We start from the raw sequence: 12,330 nt of genomic DNA on the forward strand, positions 1-12,330 counted from the left end.
TCAGGTTTTACCAGCATGAGATAAGAAAAAATAAAAATAACAATAATAAAAATAAAATAATAAAAAATAATGGTTGCAGCTATGTAGGACCCTGGTCAGACCCCACTTGAAGGATGTGGAAACCATAGAAAGGATGCAGAGGAGATTTACAAGGATGTTGCCTGAATTGGGGAGCATGCCTTATGAGAATAGGTTGAGTGAACTCGACCTTCTCTCCTTGGAGTGACGGAGGATGAGAGGCGACCTGATAGAGGTGTACAAGATGATGAGAGGCATTGGTCGTGTGGATAGTCAGAGGCTTTTTCCCAGGGCTGAAATGGCTGCCACAAGAGGGCACAGGTTTAAGGTGCTTGGAAGTAGGTACAGGGGAGAGGTCAGGGGTAAGTTTTTTTTTAAAACGCAGAGAGTGGTGAGTGTGTGGAATGGGCTGCCAGCAACGGTGTTGGAGGCGGATACAATAGGGTCTTTTAAGAGACTTTCGGATAGGTACATGGAGCTTAAAAAAATAGAGGGCTATGGGTAACTCTAGTAACTTCTAAGGTAGGGACGTGTTCTGCTCAACTTTGTGGGCCAAAGGGCCTGTATTGTGCTGTAGGTTTTCTATGTTTTCTATAACAACTTATTTATAGAATTATAAATTATAGGAAGGATGAGATTGAAATAGTGAGAGCCCAGAGAAAATGTTGCATGTGATTGAACTTTTTATTTACAAGGAAAGACTGGATATGCTGTGTTTGTTTTCCTTACAGCAAACCATGTTTATAGGGAACCTGACAGAGATAAAAAGTTATAAGTGGAATGGACAGGTTTAGAAGTAGAAAAACTTTCTCCATCACAGATGTATCTAAAACCAGCTGATATAGTTTAAGGTAAGGGGTGTAAAGTTTAGAGAGGATCCAAGGAAGAAATTTATCAGTAGAGGGTTGTTGGAATTTGGATGCACTGCCTGAAGGGGTGATGGAGGCAGAGGCCCTCATATGTAGCGTGTAAATGGTAATTAGATGAACACTTGAACCACCAAAGTACAAGAGGCTACAGACGAAGTGGCTGATAAATGGGATTACCACAGATTATCAGCATGGAAGTGATGGGCCAAAAGGCCTGTTTCTGTCATCTAAAACTCTGTGACTCTATGGTTTCAGATGTGGGATTCTTGTTTGGGAAGCCATGATATGGCACTGCAGACAGAATCACGAGCATTTCTAGTATTTATTAATATACTGTAGTCGGTACCAGCTCATCCAAACTCAACTTTAAATGCAGAGGTGATCCCTCTGATTTGTTGGGAAGGCCATTGATTGGATGTCTCCAACAGTTCTGTGAGTTGGCTGGGTGAGCTCGGCAGCATGAATTTCTAGTTGTAGGTGGGCTCTTAGGACAGAGTGCCAGTCAGTGTCACAGGGTGCTGCTAAATCAAAGTGCAGCCTTCTGGTGTCACCAGTGATCTGCAGAGACAGAAAATAGGCCTGGCAGAGAGGAAACAGGTCTTGTTAACTCAGTCCAACATCCCCTCCTTCCAAGTGGCGACTAATTTACTCTCCTTGATGTCAAACTGAGTCGTGCTGACATCAGCTATTTCTATTCACAATCATTATGGTATTGAAGGCTCAGGTCTCTGAGGAACTGGGAACTGTTGAAACTCTGTTCCTCTTCCATGGACAAGAACACAGTGCCAAGGTCAGAACTGTTGCCATCACCAAATTGGCCCAGCTCCACAAGAGACTGGAGGAGGCCTTTCACTACCAGATATTCCTTGGACAGTGTGGGCGTTGGCTAACCCTTGGATGAATGAGTGTTCATAATACTTCATGTAGATGCTGCCACATGGTAGGTTACATGGCCATCATAACTATGTGGGGTATGGAGGCTCATTAATGCCTCAGTTATCGCCTTCCCTTGGACATCCCAGATATAAAGCACGCCTGGGCAACATGTCTGCTTTACCCAGTCCTTGCTCCTTCTCCACCTGCCACACTGGAGGATTTCCTCAGCAGTAGCAGTGATGTTTGGAGTTGAGGGTGATCCTGACCACAGGTCCACAGATGGGTCTGAGCTGATATGGGAGTGTCAAACTGAAACCACAAACCTCCTGCTGATAGTCCCGATGAAGACACACAATAGTTAGTCCTACAATGTCTTCCATACCAGCATCTGGATCATGTACCATAATTGAACAATGGAATCGTGCCATCAGCCAGGATCCCAAATTCCTTTATCAATCTTGCTCTCCTACTGGTACCAGACAGTATAGGCATCAGAGTGTTGAGGCAGTGGTGTAGAAATGGGAGAGTATTCTACAAATCTGCAATATCATTTCTTGACCCCCGGAAGCTCATAGTATCAGGTCAAACTTGAAGAGGGAACCCTGCTTCTGATTGCCACCTGTTGATTCTCCTTCAACAGTGGCCTAGGCCCAATCAGCTTCATCAATAACCTTCCACTGCTAGAAGATGATGTTTACAGACTTCAGTTCCCTAATGGGGAGTACACTTGTTGGTTTGCGCGGCTTTTTGCTCTTGTATTTCTATGATTAAACTAATTTGATTTTTTTACCCCCAAACAGGGCTTTTTTGTTGCATTTATCTACTGCTTCTGCAATGGTGAGGTAAGTTTTACGAGGCCAGAAGTAAGGAGAAACTTTACTTCAGAAACAGAAAAACATCATGCTCTAAAAAAACCCAGAACTGAAAAGGTCTTATTTTTCCTTTCAAGTGCTCTCACAACACCACTCTCCTGATTTTTCTACTTCACTCTAACTCTGAAACCCTTTACTTTGCAATCTCTCATCATCTGAATTTAATCTTTGCTTCAGCTGTCTGCAACTTACCAGCTGCTATTCCCTCCTTGAATATTTCTGCCACTCCATGCCTCCCTCTTCCTCCTTGTATGAGATTTCTAATCATCTGCAGATGCTTTCTGACCCATTGAGTTCCTCCAGCAGATTAATTTTTGCTCCAAGTTCCAGCAACTACAGTCTCTTGTCTCCTGATCATCTGTTATGTTCCTCTGAGAAAGTGTTAAAATTTTGTCTGAATTTCTCTCTATGAAGTGCCCGAGATATTTTAACCATGTAAAACATGCTCTATAGCCACTGGCTGTGACATGAAAACACTTTTCACAGTAAACATTTCATTGTAGAGATGATGCCGACTGCTAAACAAATTATTTTTGTTAATTTTTATTGAAAATATTCAGTTTTTCCTTACATTTTTGTTCATTGAGCTAAGATTCAACTTTCTTCTTCTATATAACTTTCTTGGTGATCCTTTGCTGATTTTAAAAACCTAATTAATCTTTAGGCTTAATGTACATGTTGGCGATGCCATATCCCTAGTTACCCTTAAATATAAACCCAGACTCTGGAACAATATCATGACTATAATTTACTGAATTATCCTTGTTGCTCTTCATAAACAGGAGAACAACATTGGCTACTGTCCAGTCTTTTGCTACCTTGCCCTTGGCAAAAGAGGATACCAAGATCTCTGTCAAGACACCACCAAGGTTCATCAAAGGTGTCTCTCTAAGCAGCAATATAACTCCCCCACACCTGATTAAAACTTAGGTCACAATGATATCATAACCCCAATTATCCCACAGCATCAAAAGCCCAGTCAACTAATCATGGCACCATAAATATGACCATTCCTTCACAATGATGTAATCAAAGCTTCAAAATTGTGTGGAGTCCCAGAGCATCATAATCACAATGTGCTCTTCACTATGCTACGCATCTTCATTTCAATCACCTCTTCCTTTAAGAACTCAAGTTATGACACAATTCTATTCAGCACTTAACAATTATATGACACTAATCACCCTATCAGAATGCATTTTACCTCAAACTCCACTTTACAGTGACATCATAGCACCAATCAGCACTTTAGAGACACCATAGATCCAGTAACCCCTTCACAATAATGTCATCCTCCAATCAGTTCCTCAATGACACTATAGCACCAGCTCCCCATCATGGTTACATCATTACTAAAATCACCCCTTCACAATTATATCAGAATCCCAGTTTCTGATCACCTCTGCAGATGATATCAGAACCTCACTCAACCCCTACCAGTGACATCATGATCTCAATCTCCCATGACAAAGACATCATTATTCCAAACCACCTTTTAAAATATCATAACCTCAGTCCCCTCTCACAATGGTCTATGATGCCATTGTGAGAGGCTGATCTAAGGTATTCCAAAGACATAACATACTGTTTCCCCTTTGTAGTGTCACCACCATCACTTTTCACAGAAACCCTGTAAACTTCTTCACAATGTCAACATCACCCAAATGAGCTGTTTACACCATAACAACAGGGTCCACATGCCTCTCTCTCAAAGTAGATAGATAGATAGATAGATAGATAGATAGATACTTTATTCATCCCCATGGGGAAATTCAACATTTTTTCCAATGTCCCATACACTTGTTGTAGCAAAACTAATTACATACAATACTTAACTCAGTATAAATATGATATGCATCTAAAATCACCCTCTCAAAAAGCATTAATAAATAGCTTTTAAAAAGTTCTTAAATAGTTTACTAAAATACATTGAATGGTAACTTAAGCTCAGTCCTAACCCCAGCACTTTAACATATCTTACCTCTGGCGGTTGAATTGTAAAGCCGAATGGCATTGGGGAGTAATGATCTCTTCATCCTGTCTGAGGAGCATTGCATCGATAGCAACCTGCCGCTGAAGCTGCTTCTCTGTCTCTGGATGGTGCTATGCAGAGGATGTTCAGGGTTTTCCATGATTGACCGTAGCCTACTCAGCGCCCTTCGCTCTGCTACCGATGTCATACTCTCCAGTTCTGTGCCCACGACAGAGCCCGCCTTCCTTACCAGCTTATTAAGACGTGAGGCATCCCTCTTCTTAATGCTGCCTCCCCAACATGCCACCACAAAGAAGAGGGCGCTCTCCACAACTGACCTATAGAACATCTTCAGCATCTCACTACAAACATTGAATGACGCCAACCTTCTAAGGAAGTACAGTCGACTCTGTGCCTTCCTGCACAAGGCATCTGTGTTGGCAGTCCAGTCTAGCTTCTCATCTAACTGCACTCCCAGATACTTGTAGGTCTTAACCTGCTCCACACATTCTTCATTAATGATTACTGGCTCCATATGAGGCCTAGATCTCCTAAAGTCCACCACCATCTCCTTGGTCTTGGTGATATTGAGACACAGGTAATTTGAGTTGCACCATATCACAAAGTCCTGTATCAGTTTCCTATACTCTTCCTCCTGTCCATTCCTGACACACCTCACTATGGCCGTGTCATCAGCGAACTTCTGCACATGGTAGAACTCCGAGTTATATTGGAAGTCTGATGTGTACAGGGTGAACAGGATCGGAGAGAGCACGGTCCCCTGCGGCGCTCCTGTGCTGCTGACCACCATGTCAGACCTACAGTCTCCCAACCGCACATACTGAGGTCTATCTGTCAAGTAGTCCACTATCCAAGCCACCATGTGAGAGTCTACTCCCATCTCCGTTAGTTTGTGCCTTAAGATCCTGGGCTGGATGGTATTAAAGGCACTAGAGAAGTCCAGGAATGTAATCCTCACAGTACCACTGACCCCATCCAGGTGAGAGAGGGATTTGTGCAGCAAATACGTGATAGCATCCTCCACTCCCACCTTCTCCTGATACGTAAACTGAAGAGGATCCTGGGCGTGCCTGGTTTGTAGCCTCAGATTCTGTATTATCAGCCGCTCCATGGTCTTCATCACGTGCGATGTCAAGGCAATAGGTCTGAAGTCATTCAACTCCTTTGGTTGTGGTTTCTTCGGTACCGGGACAATACAGGATGTTTTCCACTGTCTGGGTACTCTTCTCTGCTCCAGGCTCATGTTGAAGATGCGCTGTAGTGGTTCTCCCAGCTCAGTCGCACAGGCCCTCAGTAATCGTGGGGAAACTCCATCCGGTCCAGCCGCCTTGCTGGTACAGATCTTCCTCAGTTGACCTTTCACCTGTGCAGCCGTAATCCCGGGCAATAGAGTGCAATACATAATAATTGCTTTAAATTACAAAAGTGTAAAAGATGAATAATGATCACCCTAGTCTCTTCAACAAAATGACCTGCCTGCTCTTCACAATGGCATCAGATCCCAGTCAGCACCTCCTAATGAGTTCATAACCCATCTCTTTCTCAGTGACACCTTAACACATCTCCTCTTCACAATGACTTCATTAGGCAAATCGTTCTTTCAAAATGACATCATAACAACCAGCACTCCTTCACAGTGACAAAGCCCATTTTGCTCCTTCAGAATGACGTCATAAATCCCAGTCAACCCTTTGCAGTCATATCACAGCCCCTATTATCCCATTGTAATGACATCATCACTCAAGTCTCCTCTTCAACGACATCAACCCATCACAATCTGCACTGGCTCTAATGCCCAGAAACATAACCATTCTTTCCCAACAGATGCTGTCTATCTAACCTGCTGAATATTTCCAGCATTTGCAATCCTCACTCTCTAACTCAGATTTTTATTCTATGCTCTCTGCAGGTTCAGGCAGAAATAAAGAAGTCCTGGTTGAGGCGGAACATACGCCTGAATTTTCAGCAACAGGCACGGGCAGGCAGTAGCTGCCCTTATGGAGCTGTGACCTCTCATGCCACCAACAGCATTAGCAGCACCATCGCCACACGAGGCTTGTCCACAACACACAGCAATGCCCGGCCCTGTACACTGCCTCTGCATTCCATCATCAAGCTGCCTGGCAACACTCCAAGCACACCCCCCTCAGACAACTGCCTGCCCAGCACAGAGAGACATGCAGAGGGCACAGAGAAAAATGTAGAGGGCACGGAGCAGGAGCAGCATCTCCAGCCTTCTCTCCATCATCAATGGGAAACAGTGATGTGAACAAACTGAAGTGCTTTATCCCTGCAACCTTCAATCTGCTGAATAAAAGAAACAGTATACAGAACAACTAAAAGTTGGTGTCGACTCATTTATTACCAGGCAGGAGAGACTGAACTTGAGAGACAAGTCCCAAGGCCAGGTGTTCACAACCTGGGATCCACAGATCCCTTAGTTAATGGTAGAGGTCCATGGCATAAAAATAGTTGGGAACCCCTGCCCTAAGGCAACAGAGTCTGTGGCCTGTAGTAGTTTGAGCATCTCCCATGTTAGACATTTTATAATAGGCAGATAGCATCTAGAGAAGGGCAGACCAAGTAACACAACACAATGCATGCCAGGTACACCTATCAACAGATGGATTAAGGGGAAGGTCAATGTTAGGAAGTTTGAAAAGAAGGACTGGTTGGTGAACAGAGAGACAGGTGGGATGAATGTGTTTATTTCAATGTTACAGGTCCAGCAGATTAACTTAGAGCCCAGATGAGTACATGGAACTATGAGATTTAGTTTTGTGGGAGGGATAGAACTGGCAGCTCAACATTCCAGGGTTTTGATGTCTTAACAAGATAGGGTGGTAAAAGAGATGGAGGAGCTGCACTGTAATCAGGGAGAATGTTACAACTGCATTCAGAGGGGACACACTGAAGGGCTCATCTACTGAGTCAATATGGGTAGAAACAAAAAAATAAGAAAGATACAATCAGTCTGATGGGATTATACTATTGACCTCCCAATAGTCTTTGGGAGAGAGAGGAACAGAAATATAGGCAAATTATGGAACAATATTAAAGTAATAGAATTATCATAATGGATGGTTTTAACTTCCCATTATTGACTGGGACATCCTTAATGCACAAGGCTTAAATATCTTTGTAGAATTTCTTTGGTAAATCCAAGAGTTTTAGAGTTAGGATTAGAGTTTCTTGAAACAATACATGGGTAATCCAATTTGAATGGGGACTATACTAGACTTTATTTTGAAAGATGAGCCCAGCCAGCAGACTGACCTTTCATTGGGAAAGCTTTTGAGAACAGTGATAACAACTCTAAGCTTTAAGATAGATATGAATAAGTTTGGAGCTTGCAGGAAAGTACTAAATTGTGGGAGGGCATATTACAACATTATTGCACAGGAGCTGGGGGAATTAATTGAGAGCAGCTATTGTTAGGCAAGTCCACATTTGATACGTGGGAGTTGTTTAAAGACTGGCTGATCATAGTTCACGACCAGTAAGTTTTGGAAAGAAAGAAGGACATGGATGGCAAGATAAGGAAACTTTGTATGGCAAGAGAGGTTATGAACTTAGTCAAAAAGAAAAAGGAAGGCTTAGAAATCTAACTTTAGCTTTCAGGCAGCACAATAGCATAGTGGTGAGCATAATGCTATTACAGTGCCAGTGACCTGGATTCAATTCCTACTGCTATCTGTAAGGAGATTGCAAATTTTCCTCATGACCGCATAGGTTTCTTCTGGGTGCTCCGGTTTCCTCCCACATTCCAAAGATGTACGGGTTAAGTAGGTTAACTGGTCACATGGGTGTAACTGGGACAGGTTTGTTCTGCAGGAAAGGGCTGTTACCGTGCTGAATCTCTAAATAAAAAATATAAAATTTAGACAAAGTCCTTAAGGAATATAAAGATAGCAGGATAGAACTCAAGCATGGAACTAGGGGAGTCAAAAACAGACTATGACATTTCCTTAACAAGTAGAATTAAAGAAGGAGACAGAGGTTAGTGAAAACAGCGTGGAACACACTAATGTGCTAGGGCACTTTGAGATCAAAGAGGTGGTGCTGGGTCTTTTGAAGAGCATCGAGGGTGGATAAAGCCTCAAGGCTGATGAGATATATCCTAGGTTACTGAAAGAGGCTGGAGTCTTGACCAAGTTCTTTGTATCCTGGTTAGCAACAGATGAGGACCTAGAGGACTGGAGAGTAGCCAATGTTGTTCCTTTATTCAAGAAGGAAAATAAGGATAATCTAGGAAATTATAGGCCAGTGAGCCTCATGTCAGTGGTAGGGACCCTATTGGAGAGGATTTTTAGGGATAGGATTTACATGGATTCAGAAAGATATGGTCTGATTAGGGGCAGTCAGTATGGCTTTGTATGGGCAGGTTATGTCTTACAAACAATTGAGTTTTTTTGAAGTGGTGATGAAAGTGATTAACGAAGGTAGGACAATGGATGTTGTCTACATGGATTATAGTAAGGCATTTAACAAGACCCCTCATGGTAGCTCATCCAGAAGATTAAAATGCATGGGAATCACAGGACAGTGGGTAGTGATGTATGGGAGTTATTCTGGCTGGAGGACTGTGACCAGTGGTGTTCTGTAGGGATCAGTGCTGGGATCTCTGTTGTTTGCGAGATATGTAAATAACTTGGAAGAAAATGTAGAATGGTGCGTTAGTAGATTTGCAGATGGCACAAAGATTGGAGGAGTTGTGGATAGTGTAGAAAGTTGTCTAAGGATACAGCAGGATGTAGATAGGTTACAGGTAGACAAATGGCAGACACAGATAGGTAGACAAATGGCAGACACAGTTAAATCCAGCAAACTGTGAGGTATTGCACTTGGAAAATCAAATTTAAAGGGGAAGCATACAGTTAATGGCAGGACTCCTAACAGCATTGACGTACAGAGAGATCTTTGGGTCCAAATCCATAGCTCCCTGAAAGTGGCCATACAAGTAAATAGGGTGGTAAGGAAGATGTACGTCATGTTTGCTTTCATTGATCAAGACATTGAGTATAAGTCAGGAAGTCATGTTGCAGCTGTATAAAACCATGATTAGGCCACATTTGAAGCATAGTATAGTTCTGGCTTCTGCATTACAGAAAGGTTGACTGGTGCTAAATACCCTAACCAATGAATGCTTTGGAGAGGCTGCAGAAAAGATATACCAGGATGCGGCCTAGATTATAGGGTATGATTCATAAGGAGAGGTAGGACAAACCTGGGTTTCTCTTTGAAACATTGGAGGCTGAGGGGGGACCTGATAGATGTTGATAAAATTATGAGGCACAGATATGGTAGACAATCTTTTTTCCCAAGCAGTCAACATGAATTTAAGTCAAGGGAGTAAAGTTTAAAGAGGTGTGTTAGTCCAGTTGAGTTTCTGGTTAGTGGTGACCCTCAGGAAGATAATGGTGGGCACAATGCCATTGGTGGTCAAGATTCAGAAGTTAGACTCCCCCTCCCCCTTGTTGGAGATGGTCATTACTTGGCACTTTTGTAGCTTGAATATTATTAACATTTATCAGCCCCTGTTGAGGTCTTGCTACCTGCAGTTATAGGTTACTTCATTTGCTGAGAACTTAGAAATGGAATTGAACACTATACAATCATCAGTGAACAGCCCAGACTGTAACCTTAGATGGAAGGAAGGCCACTGATGAAGCAGTAGAAGATGGTTAGACCCAGGATACTGCCCAAGGAACTCCTGCAGTAATGACCTGGAGCTGGCTTAATTTATCTCCAACAACCACACCCATCTTCCTTTGTGTGAGGTCTGTCTCCAACCACTGGAATGTTTTTTACCATTGGACTCTTTTGATTTTGTGTTTTAGCACATGGGGGGGGGGGGGGTGTCGATGTTTTTCTTTGAATGGATTTCATGGTTTTCTTTGTTTTGTGGCTGTCTGTGGAAAGACAAATCTCAGAGTTGAATACTGCATACCTATTTTAATAATAAATACTTTGAATCTTTGGATACACCCCTCTACTAGTGGAGCTAGTCAGTGAGGGATTACTTGAAAACCCCACTCTACTAGTGGAACTTGTCAATGAGGTATCATTTGAACATACTCCTCTATTAGTGGAACTAGTCAGTGAGTGGATCACCTGAATACAGTCCTTTACTAGCGGGGGATGTAAGGGGACAAAGCTGAGCACTGATCTTATGGCAGTGAAAGGGGAAGTTTGGAGAGGATAGTGGAAACACAGCCCTAGGTAAAACTGGGGAAAGGAATGGGATTGGAGGAAAGAAAATGAAATGAAAGACTGGGGATGGAAATTGGAATTCAGAAGCTGTTGCATTTGCATCTGAGACATCTAAAGGGAAGGCCAAAGATGACTTTCTGGTGCACTGAAGGCAGCAGAGGATGAAGTGGAACTGTGGACCATGGCAGCTTTGAGGCAGAGTGAGTTTTGTTGCAGAGAGAGATCTACCACATGGCATCAAGCATGGATCTCAAGATGTGATGACACAATAGATGGAGAAACACTGGATAGCTTGAACATAACAGTGATCCTGGATGTATCAGAATGATGAAGTGAGGAATCCACATGGACTGAATTGATAACGAAAAATGATGTTGTAACAACTATCTCACACTCAATGTCAGTAAGACCAAGGACCTGATTGTGCACTTAAAGAAAAGAAAGTCTGGAGAACACACATCAGTCCTTATTAAGGTGTCAGCAGTGGAAAAGGTAAGCAGCTTCAATTTCTTGGGCGTTAATATTTCCGAGTATCTATCCTGGCCACAGGATACAAGCATGATGAAGGTATGCCAGTGGCTCTGCTTCATTAGGAGTTTGAGGAGATATGGTATGTCACAAAAAACTCTTACAAATTTCTATAGATGTGGAGAGAATTCTGACTGGTATCACAACCTGGTATGAATCCTCCAATGCATAGGATTACAAGATGCTGTAGAGGTTGGTAGATCTTCAGTGCCTCAAGAAGTCGGCATCCATCACTAATGACCCTCACCATCCGGACATGCCCTCTTCTCATTACTAACATCAAGGAGAAGGGTACAGAAGCCTGAAGACCCACACACAATGATTTAGAAACAGTACTTCCCCTCTACTATTAGATTTCTGAATGACCTGTGAACAATATTTCATTTTTCCTTTTTTTTTTTGCACCATTTATTTTTTATGTCTTTGCATTGTACTACTGCGATAAAAACAAAAGAAAATCATGTCATATGTCAGTGATAATAGATCTGATTCTAAAATCTTCTGAGATGTGGCATTGGAGGGAGGATTTGGTCAACACTATATTGAAGACAACAAGGGAAACAGGAAAAACAGAGGGTGAGCAAGGTTTAACAAAAACAGAAGATCTGCTGGAGCATGGAGCCAACTTCACATTTGGTGTTCATGGAAGACAAGTGACAATGAATTAAGCAATGAGTGAAAATTATAAACTGTAGGAAATCTGAAAACAGAAAATGGTGGAAACATACAGCAGGTTGGGCAGTACCAGAAGAAAAAGAAACAGAGTTTATGCTTCAGTTCAAAAACCCTTTGTCAGACGAAAGAAATGAAATTAAAGTTGCAAAGAGGGCGAGGAGTTCCTGCAGCTTTACAGTCCTGATCTTCTCAGTGGTGGAAAGGCTTCCTGGACCCTCGAGTGTGACTCATCAGCTGACCAGAACCTGTGCAAGCTCACTTTCACCCTACAGGTAGTCTTGGTGAT

General features: G+C 42.6%; 1 protein-coding gene across 4 annotated transcripts in view; it reads left to right on the forward strand.

Moving 5' to 3' along the window:
* The window catches only part of LOC140741558 (parathyroid hormone/parathyroid hormone-related peptide receptor-like), a 60,642-nt gene extending 53,686 nt beyond the window's left edge, over window positions 1–6,956 (forward strand). For all 4 annotated transcript variants that reach the window (XM_073071857.1, XM_073071858.1, XM_073071856.1 and 1 more), the window contains 2 exons: window positions 2,564–2,605; window positions 6,538–6,956. In XM_073071857.1, the coding sequence (XP_072927958.1) occupies window positions 2,564–2,605; window positions 6,538–6,897 (402 nt within the window). In that variant the 3' untranslated portion in view covers window positions 6,898–6,956. The remainder of the gene's footprint in view (window positions 1–2,563; window positions 2,606–6,537) is intronic.
* The last annotated feature ends 5,374 nt before the right edge of the window (window positions 6,957–12,330 follow it).

This window comes from Hemitrygon akajei, chromosome 18 (genome assembly GCF_048418815.1).
Source record: "Hemitrygon akajei chromosome 18, sHemAka1.3, whole genome shotgun sequence".
NCBI lineage: Eukaryota > Metazoa > Chordata > Chondrichthyes > Myliobatiformes > Dasyatidae > Hemitrygon > Hemitrygon akajei.